The following is a 27,962-nucleotide window of genomic DNA, read 5'->3' on the forward strand; positions in this document are numbered from 1 at the left end:
TTACACTTGTCCACCTCTCCTGCTGCTACTGGTTGTTTGCAAACTTCAGAAGACATCTCTCACCCTTCTCCTGGTGGCCCCCACATGGGCACGATAACCATGGTTCACCACACTCCTCGAACTGTAAGTAGTTCCCCCACGAAGCACTGCTGAACAGGAAGGACCTTCGCGCAGAACCATGGAGAAAAACACCCCCGACCCCAGATCCCTCAATCTTGTGATCTGGCTCCTAAGGTCCTAGAATTTGGTTCCTCAATCTCCTAAAACAATGTATGGACATTTTTAAAGTTGCACAGATGCCTAGCACTCAGGCCTGTTATGCAACTAAATAGTAAAGATTTTTTTACTATTGTCATTCCAAACACATTGATCCCTTAGCAGCCAGAGTAGGGGAAATTGTCTATAAGTTATTTCATTTCCATACCTCTGGTTTAGCGTTTACATCAATAGGACTGCATTTAGCAGTGGTAGCCGCATGCCTTCAGTATAGGCAACACGCTTCCCTATTCAGAATTTCAATCATCATAGCCTTCCTAGACATCTTAAGAACCGATCCTCCGAGGGTGCCACCATCTCCCACATGAAATCTCAATATTGTATTAACAATATTAATAGGCGCTCCATTTGAGCTCCTCCAGTTAAGCCCCTCCAGTTTTTATCCTGGAAGTTTACATTCCTGATTGTTATCACTTTGCTTAGATGTCAGTGAGCTTCAGGCTCCAACTTTAGAAGAGCCATTCTACAAAATACATAGGGACAGGGTTGTATTTAGCACCAACCCCAATTTTCTTCTAAAGGTGGTCTCAAAATGCCACCTTAATCTATTTAACTTCATGTCTTTTTCCCCCAACTAGACTCAGTTGCAGAAATCGCTTTACACATATTCGACTTAAAATGAGCTCTCATGTACCTGATTGAAAGGACTAAAATCATTTAGAAAGACACAATAGCTATTTGTGGCTTTCTCCAAACCTCATAAAGGCGGGCTATTTCTAAAGCAGGCATTGCAGGATGGATTCTTAAATGTATTCAAACATGCTATGCTAAAGTCTGGGCCATTGGAATTATACAATTGTGCGGCAGCAGTGATTTTAGCATAATTATAGATTTGCCACATAATCCATCATCTGCTGCATAATCTGCAGATTGTAACAAAAAATGGTTTGTTTTTAGCTCAAACTGGTTTTAAGTTGCTAAAAATGCAGCAGCACGTGTTGCAGCACAGTGCAATGCCCTTTGCAAAGCTGGACTCGTCACCTTTCTGTTGCTTACTGCTATAATTGGGTGTTAGACTGGTACTAAGGAGGTATGACCAATGGCCATACAGCTCCTCAATTGGAGGATGTGCCCCCATTGGGCTCACCAAGCCCAGGGTCGTTTCACAGCCCCTTGGTGCTGGTTCCTAGTGTTCCTTGGCCTTTGGATCAACCCCAGCATGCTCCGCCTTTATTTTCTAGCGGTCAGGTTAACATTCAACCGTCCACAACCAACGGTTTGCGACAGAGGCTAGTGCGGCCTTCGCGAGAGCTATTCGCAGGGCTGCAGATATTCTCCGCATGCAGCCCCCTGGGGTTTCCCTACCCACTGATCCTTTACTGAATGTCTTACACATGGAGCCTGTGGACGTGGAGCCTTTACTGCCCCTTGGCGGGTTCTTGGTTCGAGGCATGTGGGCTGCTGAATTCATATCTGTGCATAGATCGCCGCCTAGTGTTGGGTCCGGATGATTGCACATTGTTGTCCTGGAAGAGTCTTCGAAGTATCACGAGATATGTGGCTCCTCCCCTGGACTAAAGTGCGCATGGGCATCGCCTCCATCCCCAGATTGTTTTTTTCCGCCATTGGGTTCGGATGTGTTTCGGTTCCCTCTGTCGGAACCGATAGTTGTTCAACTTCTACTCGAGACCAGAAGGTCTTTAGGCTGAGCGTCGGTATAGTTGCGTTCGGGTTTTCTTGTCTGACTCTCAGCTCCGAACTCTTGCTACCCTTCCGCGTGCTTTCGACGCGGACGGGCCTACACTACACTTCTGCTATGGAGCGGACACCGTTTAAGAAGTGCCCGGTGTGTAATTCCAAATATTCACACCTCGACGTGCACCCCGTGTGCAATACCTGCTTGTCACCGGACCATAACGAAGACAGCTGCATGGCGTGTTCGAAATTCCGGTGCAAGAAAACTCTCAAGATTCGTCGGGCCAATAGGCTCCAGGCCAAGTTCTCAGCTACCGCGGCGCCCCCACCAGACGACATATTCCAAGAATCTGTTGGAGACGAAGACGACGTACAAGGTTCGGAATCTAGTCCCGCGTCCGAAGGGGATGCCTACTACACGGGTTATGAGGACTTTGACGAAGTCGCCGACGAGGTAGGGGACGACGATCGGCTATTGCCACCGTAGGGGATAGCTCGGAGGAAGAGCATCCCCAACCAGACTCAGGGGTCAATCCCCTTCATACGGCCCGGGTCGAGGGATCGCCTTTGGGCCTTACCCAAGATCTGCTTATAAGTCCTACGTCCCCGCCTCCGGGCCCGGTCACGGACATTTCTGAGGCGCCACTCCCGTTGAAGAAAACGAAAGTGAAGCCATCTGGTCACGCTCCCTCGGTTTCGAAACCGAAAGTGAAAGTTGTGCTGGGGCAGAAGGTTCTGGAGGCGTCAACTTCCAAAAAATTCAAGATGGCCGACTTGAAGAGCCACGCCAAGATGGCCGACCCGAAGCCCTCGGGGTCGGCGCCGAAGGTGAAGTCGACCGACGCGGCTGCGTCGGCGCCGAAGGGGGTCGAGGACCCGAAGACTGCTCCGAAGAAGCATCAGGGCGACGACGCGACCCGGGCACGGCCGGCGCCGGCCCTTGGGGACAGGGCGCGTGAGGTGTCGGCCCCGAAGAAGGTGCCTGCCATCGATCCGGCTCCCGACTCGGGGAGTTCGCTCGAGCCGGTCAAGCCCTCTCCTGCCTTGACAAAGAAGGTGGCGGAATCCCTGCAGCGGATACGGAAAGACAATGTGGTTCCTGATCAGGACACTGTGGCGCCTAAGCACACGAAGCCTGCGAAGGCGCAAACGCCTATCCGTTTTACCCTGCCGCCAAAGTCGACGCCGAAGGCTTTCGCGCCGAAACATAGCGGGCCCTCGAAGGAGGTGTTGACACCGAAAGCAGCCTTGGTGGTGTCGAAGCTTCGGCTCCAGCCGCTTGCTGAGGAGGAGCGTCGAGAGGTCATCATCGACGCTAATACTGGGAAACTGTCTCTCCTCAAGAGAAAAATCACCACTGAGCCGGTGTTGGAACATTTTCGGATCCCTCTCAAAAATAAAAGGGACTCTGCGGAAACTTCGGCCCCGATAGAACCTGTGTCTCCACAAGCCCTAGGGCACTCGCCGACGCATTCCGCCGCAGGCGAGGCTGACGAGGAAGATGCCGAGTACAACTATCCGGCGTACTCGGATCCGGAGGAGGAGCACGAACCTTGGTCGGCCGGAGGCGACGCGGAGGACCCGCAGTCGGGCCAGGACACGCAACTTTTTGCGGCCAAAACGTCACCGACGGAGGACTCAGCGGCCTTCAACGCTCTGATCGAGAGAGCTGCGGCTAACCACGATGTCGAGCTGCACTCGGACCCTGTGGATGTGGACTTTTTATTTGACACTTTCTCAGTGGCTGATAAGTCAGTCAAAACACTGCCAATGCTTAAGGGGGTGCTTAAACACGCAACGGAGGTCTTCAAGGAGCCCACCCGGGCGCGTGTCGTCAACCCTCGCATTGACAAAAAATATAAGGCAGCGCCCTCAGATCCTACATACATCAAGGGACACTTGCCACTGGACTCGTTGGTCGTATCCAACGCTCGGAAGAGGGCGAACTCGCAGACCACTGGTGACGCTCCTCCCCCAGACAAAGAGTCCAAAATCTTCGAGGCCTCAGGGAAACATATGCTCACGTTACAGCAAGTACTCCCTCTGCTTCAGCAGGGGGACTTCCTGGCTACGCTGGATCTGAAAGATGCATATTTTCATATCCCCCTGCATCCTTCCCACAGGAAGTATCTCAGATTCACGATTCAAGACCAGCATTACCAGTTCAGGGTTCTGCCGTTCGGGGTCACCACAGCGCCAAGGGTATTTACAAAGTGCCTAGCGACTGTGGCGGCGCATCTCCGTCGCCAGAACGTCCACGTCTACACCTACCTGGACGACTGGCTCATTCAAGCAAAGACAGAACAACAGTGCGTCGACCATGTGTCACGCACCATTCATCTCCTGCACGATCTGGGATTCTCTCTGAACTACCCAAAGTCCCATCTCCAGCCCGCCCACGTGCAACAGTATCTGGGCGCGACAATCAACACTCTGGCAGCCACTGCGCAGCCGAATTCAGTGAGAATCGCCAGTATCCAGGCGCTGATCCAACGATTCAGACCCCAACACTCGCTTCCAGCGAAGGTGTTCATGCAGTTGATAGGCATGATGGCTTCCTGCATCTCCATTGTCCCGCACGCGAGACTACATATGCGTCCGCTTCAGGAGTGCCTAGCACGTCAGTGGACTCAGGCTCATGGGCAACTGACAGACCTAGTGTTGGTGAGCGGTCGGGCATACAACTCTCTGCATTGGTGGAATCCACAAAACCTTTGCAAGGGCCGACCATTCCAAGAGCCTGTCCCACAGATTATCCTGACGACGGACGCCTCTCTCCAGGGATGGGGAGCGCATGTACTCCATTACACTGTGCAGGGACTGTGGACACTACAGCAAAGGAAGATGCACATCAATGTGTTGGAACTGATGGCAATCTTCATGGCCTTAAAGGCGTTCAAAGTACATCTGTGCAACAAAGTCGTGTTGATCCGGACGGACAACATAACGGCCATGTACTACATTCAGAAGCAGGGAGGCACACACTCTCCACAGCTGTCTCATCTGGCTCAGAGCATGTGGAAGTGGGCCATTCAGAGGAACATCTTCCTCATGGCAGAGCATCTCCCGGGCAAGGACAACCAGATGGCGGATCTGCTCAGCAGGCACAGCCATCAAATGCACGAGTGGGAGATACATCCATCAGTACTCCAACCGTACTTCCAAAGGTGGGGTCATCCAGAGATAGACCTGTTCGCCACAAAGGAGAACGCAAAATGCCAAAGCTTCGCCGCCAGGTTCCCACACCCGCAATCACAGGGCAATGCGATGTGGATGAACTGGTCAGGCAGATTTGCGTACGCTTTTCCCCCAGCACCTCTGATACCGCTGGTGGCACGCAAGCTGAGGCAGCACTCGATGACTCTCATCCTGGTTGCTCCAACATGGGCTCGCCAACCATGGTACACCACGTTTCTGGAACTCTCTGTGGTACCGCATCAAAGGCTTCATCTCACTCCCAGCCTTCTGACGCAGAACCATGGCGACATTCAGCACCCGGATCCGCAACAGCTCAACCTGGCGATCTGGCTCCTGAAGTCCTAGAGTTTGGCTACTTCAATCTTCCTCCCGAGTGCATGAACATCATTCGGGAGGCAAGGAAGCCCACTACTAGAGCTTGTTATGCGGCTAAATGGAAGAGGTTTGTCATCTACTGTGCTAACCACAATATTGACCCGCTAGATGCTTCCATTCAAAACATCATTTCTTACCTTTTCCACCTGTATCAATGCAATTTAGCGTACTCTTCCATCCGCATTCACCTGTCTGCTATGGCAGCATACCTCCAGAATAGGCAACACCTGTCACTCTTTAAGGTCCCTGCTATCAAGGCCTTTTTGGAAGGACTCAAGAGAGTCATCCCACCTAGACCCCACCAGCTCCAGAATGGAACCTCAATGTGGTTCTCACAAGACTGATGGGTCCTCCCTTCGAGCCACTGCACTCTTGTGAGCTTCAGTTTCTAACTTGGAAGGTTGCGTTCTTAGTAGCAATTACATCGCTACGGAGGGTTAGCGAGCTGCAGGCGCTCACCATCCAGGAACCTTTCTTCCAGGTGCATGCTAACAGGGTTGTGCTCCGCACTAACCCTAAATTCTTACCCAAGGTGGTATCTGAATTTCATATAAACCAGACAATTGAGTTGCCGGTGTTTTTCCAAAACCCAGAGACGCTGGCGGAGCGGATGCTCCACACCCTTGACGTTAAGAGAGCCTTGATGTACTATGTAGATAGGACAAAAGATTTTCGCAAAACCAAGCAGCTTTTCGTTGCTTTTGCCACACACCACAAGGGAAACACTATCTCCAAAGCGGGGATCGCTAGGTGGATCGTGAAATGCATTCAGATCTGTTACGCTAAAGCTAAGCGCACTCTCACTATCCCACCGAGGGCCCATTCCACCAGGAAGTTGGGGGCCTCTATGGCTTTCCTAGGTAACATTCCCTTAGAAGATATCTGTAGAGCAGCCACATGGTCTACCACACATACTTTCACTAAACACTACTGTGTAGACGTGCATTCCAAACAGCAGGCAGCTGTTGGTCAGGCTGTTCTCAAAACACTTTTTCAGACTGCTGCAGCTGGCACGGGCGGCCGCCGCTAATGGAGGGACTGCTATGTATTCTATGCACAGATATGAATTCAGCAGCCCACATGCCTCGAACTGCAAATGCTACTTACCAGTATGCATCTGTTCTTGGCATGTAGGGCTGCTGACATTCATATCGCCCACCCTCCTCCCCGGCGCCTGTAGCAGCTGCAGTATTCATTCATATGTATATATATATGCTCATAGCATGGTCATCACTCACATACTTCACTCCATCTCTGCCAATGGCTAAAAACAATCTAGGGATGGAGGCGATGCCCATGCGCACTGTAGTCCAGGGGAGGAGCCACCTATCTCGTGATACTTCGAAGACTCTTCCAGGACAACAATGTGCAATCATCCGGACCCAACACTAGGCGGCGATCTATGCACAGATATGAATGTCAGCAGCCCTACATGCCAAGAACAGATGCATACTGGTAAGTAGCATTTGCATTTGATATCATGCTTGGTACATGGACACAGCCCTCCTCTGGTGACCCTGTGGATAGAGCAATTACTCGCCAGCATCGCCCAGCCCCAGACGATCCGCTTTGCTTGTCCCTTCACCCTAGGGATCAGGGTCTGGTTGTCCAAGCAGCTTTCGCCTTGCAACCGTCTTTCGCTCTGCCGTTGCTCCCTCCCACTAGGGAGTCTCGGTGGCTGGAGACATGGGGCGCAATATTTTTGCCAGTGCAAGTATCCGTGCCTTCCGCAGATTGGCACAATATTCCATTCGATCAGCCCTGGATGCTTATGACTGTATTAGTAGGTCAATGGCCCGGCGGTTGCTTTGCGCCGCCATGCTTGGATGTGCGATAGTCGTTTTCCTGAGAATGTTCAGGACGCTCTGTGGGGTCTGCCATTCAATGGTGTGGACCTTTTTTGTCGTCACGCTGATTCAGCGGCCTCCTGCCTAATGTCTGTCCTCCTGTGATTTGCTGGCCCTTACGGCCAGGCTTTCTCGACCTTGTGGCCTGTCTTTGTCACACACTGTGTGGCTTTATGTTGCTTTTTCTTGGTAGGCAGCATTGCCTTCTTTGTTTTGGACCCTGGGTTCATGACGTAGTACCCAGATGGTCTGGGCAGATACTCCGCCATGTTTACCGTGGTTGATACAGCTGGTTCTGCAATTTTTGAAGTCCTCTGTCTGTGAGCTTGGCTCCAAAGGAGGCCCCCTCGTCGGAGTTCAGATTTACCCTATGTGGGTTATTTAGTAGCTGTTGTGAAGCTGCCTTCCTACAAGGAAGGCTTGGTAGGCTCCTGTGGAATATTCCTACCAGAAGATCTTCTGTGGATCACTCGGTCTTCTCTTTTACTGCTCTATGCGACCCACAGGCTGGTATCGATCTGTTGCATTTTCAATTAAGGTTGTGGTCTCCGGTTGTCTGTACTCCTTCGACCCTCCGATATAGGTTTCTTACAGTGAGGCTTCTACCTCGCCTGCCCTTCACAGAGGCATTTTTTAGCATCGCTGAGCTCCTCTTTGTCCATGTTGGTTGCTCCTCTTTTAGCCAGCCACTGTCCCTTGGGGCCTTTGTTCTGTTCCTTTCAGGCACAGTTCTACCACTGCTAACGCCCTGTCATCATTTGTGCCAGGGCAGAGCTGCTGTGCGGCATGCTTCTTTAGTGTTGGCACGTACTGAGAGTGCAACCTAATATGATTCGCTATCATAGGGTGTTTACGTTCTTTTTTCCGCTTCTGTGGAACTGGTTCTACCCTCCCCTCTTCAGGATGGGTACTAAATTCTCGTACTTTAGCCATGTATGGTCTTGTTCTTAAAGGAGGCATCTTTGCCATCTACATCTCTGCTGTACATGGCCTTGTGCACTCTATTCTGGGCACTTCCCCAACAGGAGTTTTTTTTCTCTTTTTTTGCTGCTTTCTGCACAGGTGTTTTCCACACTTCTGCTTCGGATTCCTACTGTAACCCTCTCAAGGGGAGTGTTCTCTTCAGGTTACTCGCTCTGAGTCCCTGGGCCATTAGCTTGGTCCTGGCTGTTTCCACAATCGTGTTTGGCTCCATCTTCTTATCTGTCTAGCAGTGGACCGTTGCTCCTTCCGGGCGGGTGGCTGATGTCGCTTACGGGTCTGGACTTAGTCCTGTGCAATTCTGCTTCCGCATGTCTGTTGGTGCTTTTTGCGTACCAGTCTTGTATTATGTAACGCAGCTTTTTACGATCTCTTCTTAATCTATACCCACTCTGTGCTCTTCGCGTAGCAGAGTTTCTCAGGCGATGTTCCTTCCTGCGGTGTCCGTGGTCTTCAGCCTGGTCTGCTCATTCTAAGAGCTCTTGTGTGGGTGTCTAGCTTGCCATATAACTCCTTTTTACAGATAGCCTGCTTGCTAATGCATCCTTCATGTCTGGGCTACTCCCGCTACCCTATGGGGTTTTTCCCTCTGCTTCGTGTGGTTCTAGCACCCAAAGGGTATGCTTAGGTGTGTTCCTATCTTCCAAATGACTATTCTTTTTACTGTAGTCCTGTTTTGGGTGCTTCTGTTTGTTGCCGTCGGCCCTCTCACATGTCTTGTGACACGGCGTCTGTGTGCTGGAGTGTCTTGTGTTTCTGGTGCTACCGACACTTATTGGCCATGGGTCGGCATCTTACCACTGCTGTCCCACGTATTTTGCCTGGTGCGGGTTCGACTGTGTCTTTTTTCCACTGTTCAGCATACTGGACTGGTATGCGCTGACCCTGTCATACCAGTTTGTTATCTCGGAGCTTTACGAACAGTCAACACATCGTCCTGCGGATCCATCAGACCCTAGGCTCCGTTCCTCTTCTTGCAAAGCCATGAACTCTCACTTCCGCATCAACAGTTCTAGCTTCTGCTTCCTTTCTCTCAACCCGCATCTATATACCAGGTGTTCGTGCTGTCCTTTATCGGCTTGTGGTGATTGGCCTCCCACTGTTTCCCACTCTTTTCAGGGCTTCGTGGCCTGGCATGGCTGTGCTGACTTGCGGTCCCCACCGTGTTTCATCACCTTGCTGACGGCTAAGTTCTCTTGGGAACTTAGTGGGGTTCGGTCACAGACCCGCCTCCTCTGTGGGTATGGCTTTGGTATCTATTCTAAGTTAAGGAATCTGCGACTAGATGTCTCTATCAGATGGACGAGTTACTTACCTTTCGTAACAATGTATCTGAAAGAGACACAGTCCAGCTGCAGATTCCTTAACGCCCGCCCATCCTCCCCGTTCTGCGAGGACGTTTTCAGGTTGGGCTTCCTGCATTCGCCTCCCCCCGGGTGGCTTTGGCTTTCTGCAGGGTGATCTTTCACTTCACTCCCTCACAGAATACTTCATTCTGTTTTGTAAGCTCTGCTCCGCCCATTCTTGGATTGGACGGTATGCCCATATTACCCTTTTACATCCCTATTCCATGGGTTGTCCAGTGCGGGATCTGCTCATGGTCCGCCTCCCCGCTATCCCCTTTTCAATCGTCTTGGGGGTCTCTTGCCTCCCCTGCGGTCCATTGGTTTGAAGTCCCTTGGATCTGCCTCTAACTAGAAGTTTCATACTGGGGATAAGACGTCCCTTTCTGGTGCCGTTTTGTGGTCGATTTTCTTTGCTCATGTGTTCCTGACTTGTTGTCCTTCTCGGTTATATATTGTGGTTGCGGACTTCTGACGTCTGCCATAATGTTTTTTCACATCTTCTTCTGCCTCCAGGGAGGGTTTAGCCTTTGCTTTTGCGGGGTTACTTCTCAGAGCGGTGCTCTGCTCTTCCCTTCGTTCATTTGCAGTATGCAGTTCCTAGCACTATCCTTTATGGTGCTGTTTTCACCATTCCATTTCTTTTTTCATTCTTTACGCACATTGTTTCCATGCTCTCACAGTTTTTGGTTTTGCCTCCGCCTTGTGGCGCGGAAAAGGTTTTACAACGAAAACTGACATCAGTGCGCTGGCAGGGGCATATATGGCTCCTCTGACAGCACGTCCGAGGACGACATCAGGATGGAGCCGGGCGGCGTCGCCCCGCTGCGCGAAGGTACTGCTGCGGAAAGTTTTCCGGATCCAGTCTGATGCCTCGGGATATTCTAAGTTGAGGAATCTGTGGCTAGACTGTGTCTCTACCAGATACATCGTTACCGAAGGTAAGTAACTCGTCCAAATAGTTTGCAATTAACTCTCATGAAATTTTGCACACTATTGCATTACCAATTTCTAATCAGCAGCTGTTAAAATCCCAGAGTAAGCAACACTGGAGACATTGCTGGTTAAAAATGAAGGAAAGACTGTTAAAACAAATGGGCTCCACCCATTTAGTGCCCCAGAATCGTTTGCTTTTGACTACCCGTTTTTTGGTCTTTTACTGTGAGCAAGTAGTCCTACCCGAATCTCACTCAAGAAAGTTTCATAGCTATTGGGCTGAGTGTACCTAGCTATTCATGGCTATTGGGCTGAGTGTACCTACTAGTGTTTGCCTTTTAAGAAAAGGCCACTTCTGAGCAGCTAAGGGAAGAGGCACTTGGCTGGTTACATATGAGCACATGTATATGTGGGTTTCTCATTGGAAACTACAGTTGTGTACATCCCGGTATCTGCACAAAGGTAGCCTATTGCAGATGGGACTTTGCAAGGATTGGTACTGACATGGCAACAAGTTCACGAGTGGGAACTCTACTCCAGAGTCCTCCTATACTTCCACAAGCAGGAGTTTCCACAGGTATATCTTTTCGCAACCACAGACAATGCAAAATCCCCAAACCTTGCCTCCTCGTTCCCACCTGCCATCCAAGGGTAATGCTCTATGGATGAACTCTTAAGGGATATTTGCCTATGCTTTTTTTCCCCCCTCTTCTTCCATTTTTGGTTCAGAGGCTCAGACAAATGTCTAACTCTCATTCTAGAAGCTCTCACTTGCGCTTGTCAACCCTGGTTCAGGACACTACTCAAACTGTCCGTAGTTCCCCTTGAGAAGCTTCACCTCAACCCAAACCTTCTCACTCAGACCCATGTAGAAATCAGGCATCCAAATCCAAGGGAACTCAACGTTGCGATTTGGCTCCTGAGTTCAAGGAATTTTGTTACCTGAATCTTCCACCCAAATGTATGCCCTGTCTCAAAGAAGCTCCTAGGCCTACGACTAGAGCATGCTATGCAGCTAAATGGAAAAGATTTGTTGTTTACTGCTGTAATAAGCACATTGATCCATTTAATGCAACTGTGCATAACATTGTGTGCTACCTTCTCCATTTTCAGCTCTCTGACCTCCATCACTTCAATACACTTGCATCTAGCTGCAGTGGCTGGCTATCTCCCAAACAGGCAACACACATCTTTGTTCAAACTGCCAGTTATTAAAAGGCCTTTATGGAAGGCCTTAAAAGAGTAAATCCACCTGCACTCACATGGAATCTCACTATTGTTCTCACCAGACTTATGGGTCCACCATTCGAACCATTACATATTTTTTCCTGCCAATATCTATTTTGGAAGGTAATCTTTTTGATTGACATTACTTTCAGTCAGGCATGTCGGTGAGCTCCAAGCACTAACTTTAGAACATGCCACAAACATATGCTTACAGGGTAAGTATCATAATCAATAGATTGAGAGATGGAAGTGGACATGTAAGACAAAATGTGAGGTATACTGCCAACAAGGTGGATTTCTATAACACTTAAGATTACTACAGATTTTAGCTGTCAAATTACCAAACATTTCTGGCAGATATACAGTGGCAGTAGCAGCAGTCTTACGCGTGGCATCAAACACATCAAGAAGAAACAGCCAGGAGGTAAACTCCAATTATGACAAGCGCGACCTAAATTTATATTAATTATGAACAGAGGCACCCTTGGGTTATTGTTTGAATGTAAAGTTTCATGTTTATTTGTAAATTAATGAAGTGATCACCATAACAGCTTTCAGATTTATGTGATGTGAATCCCCTCAAATGCTGCACACTCTGTGATTTAACCATTTGCTTTTCCATAACTTTGAATAGCAGGGATCAATCTGTATGCCTCAATCCAGAGCCACATACGGGCATATAGTGAACCTAATTAATATTGCCTGAATAGGAAACAAGTGCTCATAATACTTTTTGTTTAAGGGTGATGAAAGAACCTCCATCAGAAGATTGAAATATGTCCATCCTTAACAAGGACCAGTCCCTTTCATAAATAACTAAAAGCAGTGCCCATGCCTTAATACGATCTCATCCTGTGTAGTGGAACAAGATAAATATTATGCTACCCAGATGATTTTAGTGGACACTCACAATGAAATGCATCATATAATTTTACCAAACCACTGACTGAGACTCTACCACCACTGACTATTCACTTTGCAAATGAGTAGGAGCACCTGTGAACTTACTAACAGTCGCAGTGTATTTCTATGTTCTGGCCTCTTGCTATATTTAAACAATTATGGCTGTTGGAAATCATTCACACTTGCCAGTCTTACTAATTATTATTATTATTTTTTTAGTTTTATATAGTGTGAACTAGACCCGAGAAATCGGGTATCAGAGCACTTTACTTGAGCACCAGTTTCGTTACAGAAGGACACATTCATTTTTGTTAGGCACAGGGAGATCAAGTGATTTGCCCAGAATCACAGGATGTTGATTATCATTGCTGAGACTCGAACCCGGTTACCCAGCTTCGAGGTCAACCGCTCTAGCCGCAAGGCTACATCCTCTCCCGATGTATTTACTTGAGTTGAATCAAAATCCCACAGTGGAGCTCAAAGTAAACATTTTGCAGTGGCCTGCCTGCTGCAGATGGCCAACCTCCCCCAGTGCCTGTCCTTTGGCTGTGTGCACCAATGGTTGCCCTAGAGTCTTTATACCCAGCCCTGTTTGTTTACATTTATGGACCCTATCTTGTTGGGCATCCAGTTGGGTTCATGGATCTGGTAGTTTGTCCTCAAAAGACTTTGGGATCTCCAACAGTGGTTCCAGGACCCTATCCTTTCTTTCGTGAAGCTTGTTGCAAAACCAGCAAAATATTTTATTATTTTTCATAACAACTGAGCCGTGGCTGTCAGAGGTGGATGGGGGGGGGGTCTTTTTGGCTTGCCACACCCACCATATTACACCTCTCACGCATGAGCTATTGGGTGGGGATTGCTTCTTTTATGACTCCTCTTGTTTTACTTCCAGAACACAATAACCAAGTACCTGTGCTCGTAATGGCAGATGCAACGTTTTTTTTGAAGTTGCAGCTAGGCAGTGAGAGAGAGCTTGGTGTCCATAGGCGTGAAGCCAACAGGAGAAAATCCTCCCTTGTCCAATCTGATTTGAGGATTTTTTTTTTTTATTTGCGTACGATTCATGCACCTGTTTTCACAGATCTAGTATGGACCAAATGTCCAGATATCTCTAACTTGATTGCATCTTCTCTAAATTTGAGGATTTACAAGAACCACTTTTTTGGTGTGTTTTTTAAAAAAAAAACTACTGAATGGAGGTAAACCAAGCAAAGGCACTTTATTAAAGAAAGTTCCTCTGCATGCAGGAGTGCCTGTTCTTGACTTTTGTCTGACTGCAATGTGGGCTTGCTCACACTCACAAAGCACATTTGCCTTTGCAGCCAGTTCCAGGGGAAGGGCACTGTACGTGCTCGGCAAGATCTTTTGGTCCGAGTCTACTCTGTGGGAGTGGACGCCCCACTTTAGTATCTAATCTACAGTGAGGATTATGTAGTTCTACGTATCCATCAAAAGAACATGGTTCAACTTAATCACTTCTGGGGTGTTGTGGCATTAGTGTGGATCTGTATGGTGCCATCTAGCGGCACGTAGTAGCACTGCTATAGAGAATGTTTTTCTGATCCAATCGGATCTCAGGGGATATTCACAGGTGAGGAATCTGAGATTAGATAGAGTATTCACTGAAAACAGTGTTATGGAAGGTAAGTAACTTGTTAATTACGGCTGTTTAATGGAATTGTCCATCTGTTGGGCTGCTAGCTAAATGGCTCACTTTCTTAATAGGAACCCTCTACAGATCAATGAGCCTCACCATACATTGAGAAAACAGACTGCAGATCAAGTTGATATACTTGAAAGGACCCAGGAACTTACAAACTCACAGAAAACTATTCGGGCACGTGAGGAGCAGCATGGAAGCTCAAGTCAGCCTCTGAATGAGAAATCTATGAACAGATTTGCATCAATGCTGTTTAAAACCGTGCATCCTGAAAACAAGTGAGTTTGAAGTGATCTGTTCTGATAACATGATGTTTTTCAGCTTATTCCAACACATCCTACTTTTCATAGCAAATTTCAAAGACATGAAATCCATGGAAATATTGTCAATTTTAGCTTAATTTATTCTAGAAAAGTTAATTTTCCCACTGCTTATTACCAAGCAATGCTGATTGTGAGCAAACATGAAATTGGCTACCTGGCTTGGCTTTCCTTGTGCATAGTTAGTCGGCTAACCCTCATGCCCAATGTTTCTTTTGTCATCATGCGTGGATTTAACTTGATTAGTCTTCTTACAGTTTGTAGCATTAAGGTCTTAGGCTCATCACCACAGATATTTCAAGGTCTAATGTGGGGTTCTTTGCCACTTGTGTAGAAATAAAATTCCCTGCATTTGTGAGAATTAGCTTTTGTCTGGAGATTCTTAGTTAAGGTAAGCTTCTATGACCTTTTTTCTATTTGTATTTTACCATTTGTTGTTTCTTTGTCAGTAAGACCTTTTAAAGGTCTCTGTAGAGAAACTCTCTATTGGAGATTAGAGACACATTGGCTGAAATGAATCCATCTAGGAAACACTTTTCCTGGAATTAAGGATTGTACCAAAACCACTAAAGTTATCTATTTGGTACAGCTCTATTTCTCTGCACATCCACATATTCAGAGTTTAACACGATTTGTAATTTTTTTTAGCAAGTTAGAGATCCATGTTTTTTATGTTTTAACTAACTATTGGTTTAAAGCAGTAAAAATACAGCAAGCACTTTAAGTCAACTTCCATGCCAGCCTATCAGTAACTATTTAAATAATACAGTACTTTAGCATGCAAGTGACTAACTATGTTATTGGTAATTCCACCACAATCCCAGACCTTATATTTCTAAATACATACCCACATACCCCCCCAAGATATACATTTAATCTTCCTCTTTGGTGCAGTAGTGCATACTTTAAGTCTGTTGGCACATCTGTGTCGGGTAGTGGCCCTTTTGGATATGAATGGTGCCAGTGCAACAAACAGTCTGGTGGTTTGGTGGCCCCTCCACTTATCCAGAAGTCCCAGTGACACCATTTTGGGGTCCAATCCCGGTTTCATTCTGCTTAGCCAAGTTGGCAGTGTAATTGACTCTGTGAAAGTATTTAAGCTCTGTGAGTCAGAGGGACATGGACACTGCGATGACCTTGGGAGCCTTCCTCTCCTCTGTCTAATCTACGTAGTCCAGGTCCTCTACATCCTGAGACCATCGTTCTCTCAGACGCTAGAGAGGATCTTGGGTGATGTTCACTAATGTGCAATAGATCTTAGAGACTCCCTTGGTTCCCCCATACGCTACATTGTGTCTTTTGCTTTCTTGCATTAAGTGCACCGGGTATGCACAGACGTGGGTCTTGGACTCACTGTGCCATTGCATTCAAGCTAGCCTGGCTGATGAGGGGTGACGCCCCGAAACTGGTTCCAGGACTCTTGTTTCTGTTCCAGGAAGGATCTGGCTTGGCAGTTCGGGCTGGACTGTTCCCATGAGGCACAGGGTCAAGACTGATCTGAATATGGCTGGGTCTAAACTGGGGTGGCATGGTGAGCAAAAGAACGATGGATCCAACCCAAATCTCTTGACTGGGTTGAATGTTTGATTTGTTTTTCATTCCGTCCATCATCTGTGTGTCTTTTGCTTTCTTGACCTAAGTGTGCCGGGTATGCCCAGACGTGGGTCTCGGGCTCACTGTGCCCCTGGATTCAAGCTAGCCTGGCTGATGAGGGGTGATGCCCAGAAATCGTTCCCAGGATGCCTGTTTCCATTCCAGAGAGGACCTGGCTTGGCAGTTCAGGATGGACTGCTTGCATTGGGCACAGGATGAAGACTGATTTGCATATGGCTGGGTCTAAACTGGGGTAGCAATGTGAGCAAAAGAACAATGAATTCAACCCAGATCTCTTGACTGGGGGTGAATGTTTGATTTGCTCTGCATACTGTCCATAATCAGCGTGTCATTTGCTCTGGATTCTAATAGATTATTTTCAGGAAGGACTGTGAAATCTTTGGTGTAGGTCCCAGAGCATATTGGGCCTGCAAGTAGCAGTAACATTGTGTCTTTGGCATATCATATCTTTCAGCTAAGTGTGTGAAGGGATGAATGCCGTCACCATCCCAAATGGCATATAAGGAGACTGTGCTCTCTGGAAGTGTCATCCCGTGAACCCACATAGCTGAGTGTCCCTACGGATTCAGTCCACCACTGCTCAATAATGATGGCAAAGAGGAGTGCTTGGCTGCTTCGTCCCTGTATATATAGTCTGTATTTTGGTCCAAAGCTCTTCTGAACCAACAATTTGAACATGAGGGGCCAAAGCATGGAATTAAATGCCTTTTTGAAGTTCACAGAGAAAAGGGCCCTACCAGTCCCAGCCTCTCTTTGTTGTACAAGGACCACAGGGAGTCATCAGAGACAATGTTGTGTATCACACCCTCACCTAAAGCCATTCTAGTCATAGCGTATTAAACATCAGATTTGACTGTTGATCTTTCAAGCCAATACTTTGGTTAGTATTTTGTTTTCTAAGTATTTAAACAAGATAAGGCGATATAAGGCACATTTTGAAGGGGTCTGCCCTGCACAAGGATTACTGATATAAGGGTCCCCGCCCCATGAGATCTTGTAGTAGGATTCCTATATGTATAGATTCTTTGTAAATTGCCAAGAGAGGAGGCGTTTAGAACTAAGTATACTTTTAGGTCTTGAATGGGACTGCGCAAGCAGTGTTGCTTGCCAGACGTTTTGATTGCTTACAGGAAGCTTGGATCCTTCCTATTGGTTACATTGGTTTGCTTCATCATCAGTCTCATTTGCTTGCTTGCTGCTGTCAGTGCGTCCATCCGCCACTTCCTCTTGTCTTTAGCCCTCCCCATAGGCATTGCCAGAGTAGTTGTGTCCCTCCACTGCTTGTGCTTTTGTGGTCTACATTTCTTTTGGGGGGGTGGGGGGGGTCAGTCTACAGAGTGAGTCTTTTGCGGTGGGCTCCCTCCTGTATTTCTCCACTGTTCATTTGAGGCCTGTCTCTGTTTGCCTGCTCCCTCCTGTTGTCCGTGTTTTCATGATATTTCCCACATGTTGTCTGTGCTGCTCCCTCATCCTCCATAAGAAGAAAAAGCTCTATGATGCAGACATCGCTGGTCTTCTCCATAACTCACCTTCCCTCCTTTAATCGCTTGTGTTGCCCCTGTCGTCTCCCCCCACACTGCCTCCATTGTCAGTGTTGATTAACAGGAAAAATAAGTGATTTTACGTGGACACCTCTGGTCACGTAATATCAATTTTGTTTCCTTCGCCCCTCCTACATTTCCTACTTTAATCACTCTTGTTGCCTCTATCACCCCCAATGCCTCAATTGTTGGTGTTAAATAACAAAAAATAAAGTGCTATGGCGAGAACATATTGGAGCGTTTTTTTTCCCCTATCCGTTCTAGGTGATGAACTCCAGGCCTGTATGAATGGAGTTGCATATTTAAGATGATGTTTTGCATTGCCATGGCGACCTTGCTTTGTATTCCTGCCCACACATCATGCAACACTATATTAGACATGCCCAACAGGTCACATCCTAAGAGACTGTCATACAGCCAGATAGTGTGCTGAGATTGAGTAACTGTCAGGGTTCGCCGGGTGCCTACCTGAATGCAGCTTTGGACTACATCTCCCAGAATACCGTCGGTCTGGGAGGAGCGAAGGAGGACATATATGCACGTGAGAGCATTGGTGTGGTGCACATGATTTTGTCTTTACTGGGTGTTTTTCGATGTCAGACGCTTGACTCCCGCGCTGCCATTGTGGAGTTAAGTGACGGAGTCCTGAAGTTTTCCTGATACGACCCGGGCTGCGAGGTTGTGTTGGGTCCTGGTGCTAATGAACGAGGAGTTCGTCGGATTTGTGATTGCGGAGGTGCGCTCGGTTACTGGCTTGGGAGACGCTGGATTTGCTCCCTCCTGAGCCCAAGTTGCATGTTCCGTGTTTTGTTCCGGTGCGGGAGACGCCGGAGTTGCCCCCTCTCAGTCTTCACCTGTGCGCTACATATTTCCAGAATCAGGTCAGCGTAGGAGACGCGGGATTTGCACCCTCCTGTGACCGTTTGAAGTGTCTTGGTTCCTCCGGTTCGGGAGACGCTGGATTTGCCCCCTCCTGTGACCGGAGTTTACTGTTTGGTTCCTTGAGGATACAGAGACTGAATAAGGTGCGAGCTCCATCTAGTGGTAAGAGAGACGTTTCTTCGGATTATCTCCCACTGTTCCGTTTTTAGGTTTTGCCTAGCCAATGCGTACGAAGTACGCATGTGCTAGGAAAAAACCTAATGAGTATAGTATATGGGGCTTGGAATCCGCCCCGTTTTCCATTGGCTATCTCCATAAATGGAGGCTAGCCATTGGAAGACGCGTTTGTCCGTCAATGCAGGACCAGATTCGGGGGCGTTCCCGAGAATTTTTGGCTTTTGGCGACGTCAGCCGAAAGCCTGTTCTCGGGAACGCCCCCGAATCTGGTCCGGCATTGGAAACATCGGAAGATGATGTCCGGCCCGCCGCCTGGTTGTGGGCGGGGCCGGGAGGACGTGGTTTCTGCTTCCCCCTTCCTTGGGGAAGCCATTGCCTGCCTTGCCGGTCTCCCGTGTTGTGAGGGAGACTTGAGATGCTGCCCGCAGCGAGAAGCCGGCCCGAAGGAAGCAGCCATGTGCCTCCAGCCAGGGCCGCGCTGGGAATGGCCCAGCCGGCCGAGCCTCCGCCACGTCATCCGGAGGAGGAGTGGAGAGCCTTGTACTTGCTTTCCACTATTGGCGGGTATGTGCTGACCTCGGTGCTGCTGCTGAAGTGCCCGGGGCTCCTGCACCGGAGAAAGAAGCAGAGCTTCTGCTGCAGACACATCACACACCGCGGAGGTGAGTGTCAAGGGTCGGAGGAGGGAGGAAACCGGTACCGAGGGAAGGTGAGGGGAGGACCGCCCTGTGCCTCAAACCTGAGCGCAGCGAACTTGATTTAAATATAAAGCTGTGCTGAACGGGTTTGTTGGAGTCGGAGAAAGCCTCGCTGGCCCCGGTCACAGTTCCACCCCCAGCGCCTCCTTCAGCCTTTAGCATCACAAAGCGGCTGAGCCTGTTCGGGCCGGGGCAGCCTCCAGGTGCGCGGGCCAATCACAGGCCAGGCTCGCGGGCTCCTCTTGCACTCAGGGCTTCGGTCGCTGATTATTCCAGAAATCAGGTGCATTGGATTGCCGCTGCTTGTTGATTGGGCGCCGGGAGTGAAGGAAAGAAAACACTCTCCGCCAGCTGACGAAGCGAGGAGCGTCTGAGAGGATCCACCGGCGAAACTCCAACCAAAGTTGCATCTTGCGCTCCGTGCAGCCGGGGCCATGACCCCTACCGAGGAGGGCAGAGGCAGGCAGCCCGGGCCGCTGTGAGAATCTGTCTGCTGCCCCTGCCAGCATGTGCGCCCTACACTACGAGCGCCACTACCACACGGTGGGCGGTGGCCCCGCGGCGCCACGGAGGGACGGCAAGGGGCTCAGCTGGGAGTATGAGGACTGCAGCCGGCTGGAGAGGCGCTACGGGGTGGGCAGCCCCCCTGGGCAAAGGGCCTGGAGGGGAGACTGCGGCCCGGACCCCAGGGTGGAGAGGCCGCCGCGGAGGGATGGCAGGAGGCTGGACCGGGACTACCAGCAGGACCCTCGGAGGGATGAGGGCCGGTATGTGGATCACAGGAGAGTGGACAGGGGCTGGGAGTACGACAGGACTGACAGGGACTACAGGGAGGACAGAGCCTGTGGCCGGGACTGCGACTACTATAGGGCCTCCGACCGGAGGTACCCTGATGGTGAAGACCTCAGGAGGCCCAAGACTGTATATGTCGATGCAAAGTCACTAGATAGAGATTATGGCTGTTATGGAAAAGATGGACGATGGAATGTGGACGACAGGCCTTTAAATGGAAACTTTCGGGATTACAGGCTAGAACGGGGCATGCACCCCACCATCGACGACTATGACCAGGACCTGGTGGAGCGCAGGAAGGCCAGGAGCCGATATGACTGTGATCCCCATTGTCGGGACAACAGCTATCCAAGGAAGGGGCCCAGGCGCTATGACGAGACCAGGAGCTTAGAAGAAGCCCCTGAAGACTGCTGGAAACCCCCCTGTCAGAGTGTGGATCGTGGTAAAATGCGCTGCGACTACGAGGATTCTAGGAAAGGTGGACGCAGCACGTCACACCGCGACAATAAATACTACAGAGAGATGGACAGTCCTGTAGGACTTGAAAACTGGGAGAGGGGTCGGAAGGACTACAAGGAATCCAGGCGCTATGGATATGGTACTACGCAATGGAATGGGGATGCTCGTGGTTATGATCACAGGGATTTGGATGAAGATTATGAAGCTGTAGAACAGATAGAGTCCAGACTATAGACCATAAACCCTCCGCCCCTGTGGATGGAGAAGAGGTTGGGAGGGTAAATAATAGTCCAAGGAAGCGGGTACAGGAGTGTGATGGTTTTGTTGAAGTTGGAGAGCGAGACCAAGAGCGTGGGGAGCTTGGTTTCCGTGCCAAGGGTCTGCAGAATTCCAGGAATCGAAGTGGCCTTTCCTTGGACTTGGACTTCGATGAATTTTGTGACCCTGGGAGTTACAGTCCAAGCAGAATTTCACCAGAATGGAGGGACAACGACCATGACATGGTCGAGGCAGAGCGCAATACTGACCTGTGGGAAAGAAACAGTATCTACAGGCGAACAGCCCCCTCCACTCTTCGGCGCTCTGACTTCGTACAGAACAGACAGAAAAAGACAGGTAAATACATGACTTACCAGAAAGCTTAAACAAAACTTGTCACTTATGTGTGATAGTCTATTTATCAGAACATGAGGTATAAACAGTGGTATTCACCTAGGTGCCAGGTGGTCCCAAGCGACTCCCTAAGCCAGGGCTAGGTATTGGGCAAATGGTTTCTTACATTGAAAGAGCTGCAGTTTCTTTTAACTTTCAAAGGGCTCTTGGCAAGAAAGCTGCTTGGAAGCGAAGTATTCAGAAGCTTATCAGATGTGACTGATCATTGTGCAAAAGCTTTATTTCTTGTGTATTGATTTTGGGAATCGAAAGGTGGTGTTCCAAACATTAGTTAAAAATCTATAAGGCTTTACATAGGTAAGCAATTCAATGCAGCAATACATGTCCTTTAGAGAACAAGGAGGACCCCACACAGAGTTGTAAGGGACTGTGGGGAAAGACAGTATTAAAAAATGACAAAGTCCCAAGTCGGTGGACAGAAAGGATTTGTCCTGTTTTAGTGTTGGTGATATGGGTATAATAGTCAAATGGGCATGCCGAGGGGTCGGCGGGAAAGGCAAAGATACAATAACGTATGATCAGTTATCAATGAACAGCAGTTACGCACTATAGTGTCTAGGATAAACACGGGTAATGACAGGTTCTATACAATTGTTTACAGTACTTTCAACAAAGACTACGAATTTAATTAAGACTTATCACAATATTCCAAATGAAGGTAAGTTCTGCTGTGAAGGTTTTGTTCTTGCCAATGCTGCATCCGTGATCCGTGATACACCAGCTTCAGGGTAAGTAGGCTAAGTGAAAGCCTTGAAATTGATATTGTATCATTGCATTGAAAGACTGGTATCCTGTGGAGTAGTGCGTTTGAGCCAGGAGCATAGGATGAACAATTCTGGGGACAAGGGTCACTAAATAGTGCGGGCCCGTTAGTTATGTTCACTGTGGATCTGAGCGAGATTTCCACTGTTTCGGCACTCAGTAAGGTTGGTGGGAATGTACTAACTGCAGAGCTTTAACCTGTCGCTGCAGTAAAATGTTATACATGGCTTTTAAGTTGATGGTGCTTTCTTTGGTTTAGTGAGTGAATAATCTGTTGACATACAAGCGAAGATTGTCATCTGAGGGCCACTAGGTGCAAATCCTAGGAGCCAAAGATACAGCATACACTTGCCAGCCATCTTCTTTTGTGTAGACCTTATTGTGTGTGCTCTTGATGTTATGTGAATCAATTAGAAACTTTGAGCTTTCATCTGCCTCAGTTGTGATCATAAACAGTAGAGGTATCACGTGTGCACTGATTGAGCTCTGCTTAGGATCCCTGTACTAGTTCCCACTTCCAGAGTAGCAATTGTCTTAAAATGTAGACTGATTTGTGTTTATGTGGTTGCGTGCGTTGTCTGTGTTTACGGCACTTTTGGAAAATATAATTTCTTTCACTGGGCCAAGTGATTATAATGATGCATTGCCACAAAGCTGTCTTGGATCCTAATTTTGAAATGAGAACTAGGATTCAGATGGGTCAGGCTGACAGAGCTCATAGTAGATCCATTGCTGGAGTCAATGAAGGAGTGTTGTGCTGGCTTGTAGTGTAAAGCAGAGTCAGGTTGCATTAGTAGAAGCTGTGCTGTGATCTGCTTAGAAATCCTGGTCGTGATGCAGTGCCTGCCTTCTAAGCAGTTTCTTTTTTTTGTAGGTTCATTATTGAATCAGGAATTCAGAGTGGTTGCCCTCAAACTAATGCATAGAACCCTTGTTAATGAAAAGGAATCCTACTCCCCCCAAATACTTGTTTAGGACCTTCCAGTTATGAAAGTTCACAGTTCACTGCAGCTCAAGTTTGCAGCACACCACTGCACCAGCCGCACTACTTCCCTACTGACCGTTCTCCACTTCAGCCCAGTCTAAATTACAATTCCTGCTTGTGACCCTTTTGCCTGCTTGTGCTTGTTTTCGTGACCCTGTTGCCTGCTTGTGCCTCCGTGTGCCCCTGTTGCCTGCTTGTGCCTCCGTGTGCCCCTGTTGCCTGCTTGTGCCTCAGTTTTCGTGCCCCTGTTACCTGCTTGTGCCTCAGTTTTCGTGCCCCTGTTGCCTGCTTGTGCCTCAGTTTTCGTGGCCCTGTTGCCTGCTTGTGCCTCCGTGTGCCCCTGTTGCCTGCTTGTGCCTCCGTGTGCCCCTGTTGCCTGCTTGTGCCTCCGTGTGCCCCTGTTGCCTGCTTGTGCCTCCGTGTGCCCCTGTTGCCTGCTTGTGCTGTGTGGGTGTGTGTGGAAGGCTCTGTGTGGATGTGTGGAGGGCGGTGTGTGTGGGAGCTTTGTGTGGCTGTGTGTGTGGGGGGCTTTGTGTGGCTGTGTGTGTGGGGGGCTTTGTGTGGCTGTGTGTGTGGGGGGCTCTGTGTGGGTGTGTGTGTGGGGGGGCTCTGTGTGTGTTTGTGTGTGTCATTTGCGAGAGATAAAGCTAGTGGCATTGTAAATGACAATGCCATTTATTTATGTTAAAAAAAACATAAATAAAAATGTCAAGAGCAATGCCAATAGCTCTAACTTTAACAAAGGCAAAACCATTGCATTGTAAATGCTTGTTGCAGTATCCTCTGCTGATGGCAATTGTGTTGTTCATATCTCAGATTCCCAGGAACAGTCTTTAGAGGAACCTATAGACGCTTGAACTGTTTTTTTTTTTCTTTTTGTTTTCACTATCACATATTGCACGCTTCTCAGGAAGGGTCCTCCTGGGGGGGTTGGTTTTCCTTTGGAGCACAAGGGGTGAGAACGCTAGGTATGTATGGTTCTAAGTCAAGGGTATTTGATAAGAATACATAAGGAAGGGTATCAGCCTAATGTGGATGCTCCTGTCTTTCCAGGGATCTGTCCCGTAACATGAGAGAGGGTATCTCCTCTTGCACATTATAAGAAGAGGATCTACGCCTGAGAGTAATCAGGTAGGGGTTCCGCTAATCGAACATAGAACACGATGGTAGGAGAGAGTTAGATCAGGGGTCTCCAACCTTTACTGTAGCGAGAGCTACTTCTGATCAGTGAAAATCGTCGTGAGCTACTAAAGGCCAAGCAACCGCGCATTTTTCGGAGACACCTCCCACACCCTCATTCATTGTCTTTAAGCCTAGTTTGTTTGTGCCCATACTGTGGCTTGAACAAGATACATAGACCTATGAAGCTGTTCAAAGCTGTCAAAAGACAGAAAAGCATAACATAACTGTATATCTGTCTCACACCTCATTCACCACACTGTTCCGCACTGTGTCCCATAACATGATAACGATAACTGCATCTTGGTGTTAATCAGGTAAGACAAGGAATTACTTCCCACATAGGATCACAAACCAAAGAAAACACTTTGAACCACCTACCCTACACTTTCCATAGCTTGCTAACCATGTAGGTAAGTGCTTCAGTGCCTCACATTAGTAAGTGCTATTACAATGCTGCAACAGAAGGCTTCCACTTTCATCATTATCAAAAAAAAGTAAAGCAAAGGGAGAAAAGTTATGTTAGTAATTATACATATGATTTTCTTTCATGGCCGGGCCTTGGCAGACTACTGGAACAACAAATGGAAGATATTTGGAAAGATGACTTTCATTTTAGAGCACTTCACTCAGTTCTATAACGCATGCTTTAACGCTGCGCTCTATAACGCCTGCTTTAACGCTGCAAAGTCAATTTTCAGAAAATGCATAGTTCTGCAATGTTGAGCAATAGACTGTCTGCTAAGCTGTGCACTCGCTGCACAGACTTAATCTACTTCCAGTAATAATATAATAGCATTAAACAGATGGCAATGTCCCTGAGCACATCCCTCAATAAACAGAAAGGTCCATGATTAACTACTTTAATATACAGATCAAATTTATTCAAACTTACACATCATGAAATTTTCAAAACGCTCTAAACAAGTGAGCATACATTTGTTCCTTAAAACAAATGTTGTATCTGATCACACCTCGTGCATGCACACACACTCCAGATATCTGTTGCACTCACCAGCCTGCTTTCCTCCTACATAGGCCATGAGTTTTTAAATCAGGGCAATCAAGTCCTTCATTGAACTTTCTTCTAAGTAACACCTCAAAAACAAAGCCATATATAGACAGAACATCAATGGGATCAAAGTGCATGGGTAAAATCAGGTAAGGACTAATGAGCCTTGTTCAGAAAAATCCTACGCAAGAAAAAATTGCATCATCCCATACTCATCCTCAGCTGCCTTTGCACAAAGGAAGAGTGTGGGAGACAAGAGGCTGGGAGTGAATGGACTGGACAGAGAGGTGAAGAGCCTGCTTTAGGAGGATTGGATCAGTGCATGTAAAGCGCTTTGATTTCAACTTGGGCTGACACTAAGCTTTAAAATTGAAAGAAGATATAATAAAGTACAGTGGCAGCCAATGTTAAAATCAAAGGGCCTTGCATGCACTGGGCCGCTTTTACTGACTACAACACAAAGGCAAATTTAAAGGGTGCTGTAGTCAGTGAAAGCAGTTCACAGCAGGCAAGCACTTTTGAATTTAACTTTGGCCACCACTGGGGTGGCAGCTCAGTGGCTGCAAGGACCATCGATTTTAAGGTTGGCTGCCACCGTGCTTTGTTACTGAAGGCGGATGTGAAGCGCAGTGGCAGCTGATGTTAAAATCAAAGGCCTGTCACTGAGTAGTTGAGAGGTACTGCGCACTCACGAGTAGCCTCAATGACCAGCAAATGAACACAGAACACTAAGACAGAGACAGAGACATAGAGCTGATCCGCCAGCAGAACGCCTCTGGTAAAGCTGCTCAAGCTGAAATTAGACGTGCAGCTCTTCAGGCAGAAATTGTAGAAAAAATGAAACAAAGAGAACTGTTACTGTTACGCTCTTATCTTCAGGCACTGCACCGAGAGAGGGATAGAATGGGATGCCTTTTAGCCTTGCTTGTAAAAAGAGAACAGTCACCCACTTGTATAATGACCAGTAGAGACACAGAGGGCGCCATAGTAACCACACAAGGGAGGGAATAATAAGGCCTTTCACACGTACTATAAGACTTTTTAAACTAGCTCAACAAGAGCTATATAATTTAAACCGCCAGAGCGATTTGGATGGAATTCGGTCCAAATGTACTTGTTCAAACAACTGCTCATGTTTTATTTAGATAACCCTAATAACGGCATGTACAGGTATCTATTTAAAAAAAAAAAAGAAAGCTCCTCTTGCCCACATACCTGCTATCTGTCTGCTTCAGCTTAAGGTGGCTGACACTGCATCTCCTGTATGTCAGCATGGAGATCCAATTATGCCTTCAAGGCTGCCGCTCCGGCCGCAAAAATGCACGGGTCACAGGATCATAGAACGGAGACCAAAAGGCGCGCGCAGTGGTTCTCCGAGGGCAGCAAACACTGCCCATGCGCGGGCCGACATCAACCACTTCACCCCGCCCCAGTTAGGCTCAAATAGCAGCTGCTTCCTACGGCGGAAGACAAGCTACTGAAAAAGGCCCAAAAACAAACAAAACGACAATGATAGGCTCCTAAAGTGGAAGTCCGGCCGCGAGCTACTGAAAGGGCACCTGCGAGCTACCGGTAGCTCGCGATCGTCTGGTTGGCGACCCCTGAGTTAGATGCTAATGTGTGTTCTTTATCTCTACAGGCATCCCTTCCGCAGCAGTTCCCGCCCCGGTTTTTTCCCTCACCTGCTTACCACCGTACTCTGTAAGCCCTGTGTTCAGAGTGCGGGGAAAACTGGAGGTGGAACCCTATTAGCATCTTCTTGATTCCGAGGAGCTGTTGGACCGTGACAGTAACATAAAGTAGTCAGTTGTTGTCCAGCATTTTCTTCAGCTCCTGGGGCAGTCCACGTTTATTGTGCATTTATTTCTCTGGTGAGTAATGGTTGTTTACCGCTGTTTTACCGGAGCTTTGGTACATTGGCACTGCTCGCTGGTTCCAAAGAAAGTTGTATTTGTTTTGATTACAGAAGAGTACCATGTTCAAGCAGTCTAGGCTTACTTGCTAGATGATGTTAGTCCAGTACTTGGGTACTGTACGGCTCAAATTACCCTTACTTGAGGGCCAGTGCACACCCCACCACCAACGCTGTAGCATGTTATCCAGCTGATTTATCCCATCAGTACAGGAGATACCATCACTGGATCTCCCATCATCCACCTGCTCTCCATGCTTCTGGAGTCAAGCTATCCTGGCTGAATAGAATGCTGAATAAATCATACATTCACTCCCAGTCAGGAGAATTTAGGCCTAGATCTCTTTACTGGGGTGAATGTACGACATTGTTCTGCATTCTGTCCGTCAGTTGTTGTTTTTGCATTTGTCACCCTAAGTGTGACGGGTATGCCCAGACGTGGCTCCCGTGCTCTCCATGCCACTGGAGTCAAGCTATCCTAGCTGATGATGGGTGAAACCCGGAAACCGGTCCTAGGATGCTTGTTTCCAGTCCAGGGAGGACCTGGCCCAGCAGTTTGGGCTGGACTGTTCC

At 48.1% G+C, this 27,962-nt stretch overlaps 1 protein-coding gene across 2 annotated transcripts in view; it reads left to right on the plus strand.

Annotated features, from left to right (window-relative positions):
• CENPC (centromere protein C) overlaps nt 1–27,962 on the plus strand; it is a 1,111,772-nt gene that overhangs the window by 327,915 nt on the left and 755,895 nt on the right. For both annotated transcript variants that reach the window (XM_086961919.1, XM_086961921.1), the window contains one exon: nt 14,450–14,662. In XM_086961919.1, coding sequence (XP_086818045.1) covers nt 14,450–14,662 — 213 coding nt within the window. The remainder of the gene's footprint in view (nt 1–14,449; nt 14,663–27,962) is intronic.

The sequence above is a fragment of the Lissotriton vulgaris genome, chromosome 3_1 (assembly GCF_964263255.1).
Source record: "Lissotriton vulgaris chromosome 3_1, aLisVul1.2, whole genome shotgun sequence".
NCBI lineage: Eukaryota > Metazoa > Chordata > Amphibia > Caudata > Salamandridae > Lissotriton > Lissotriton vulgaris.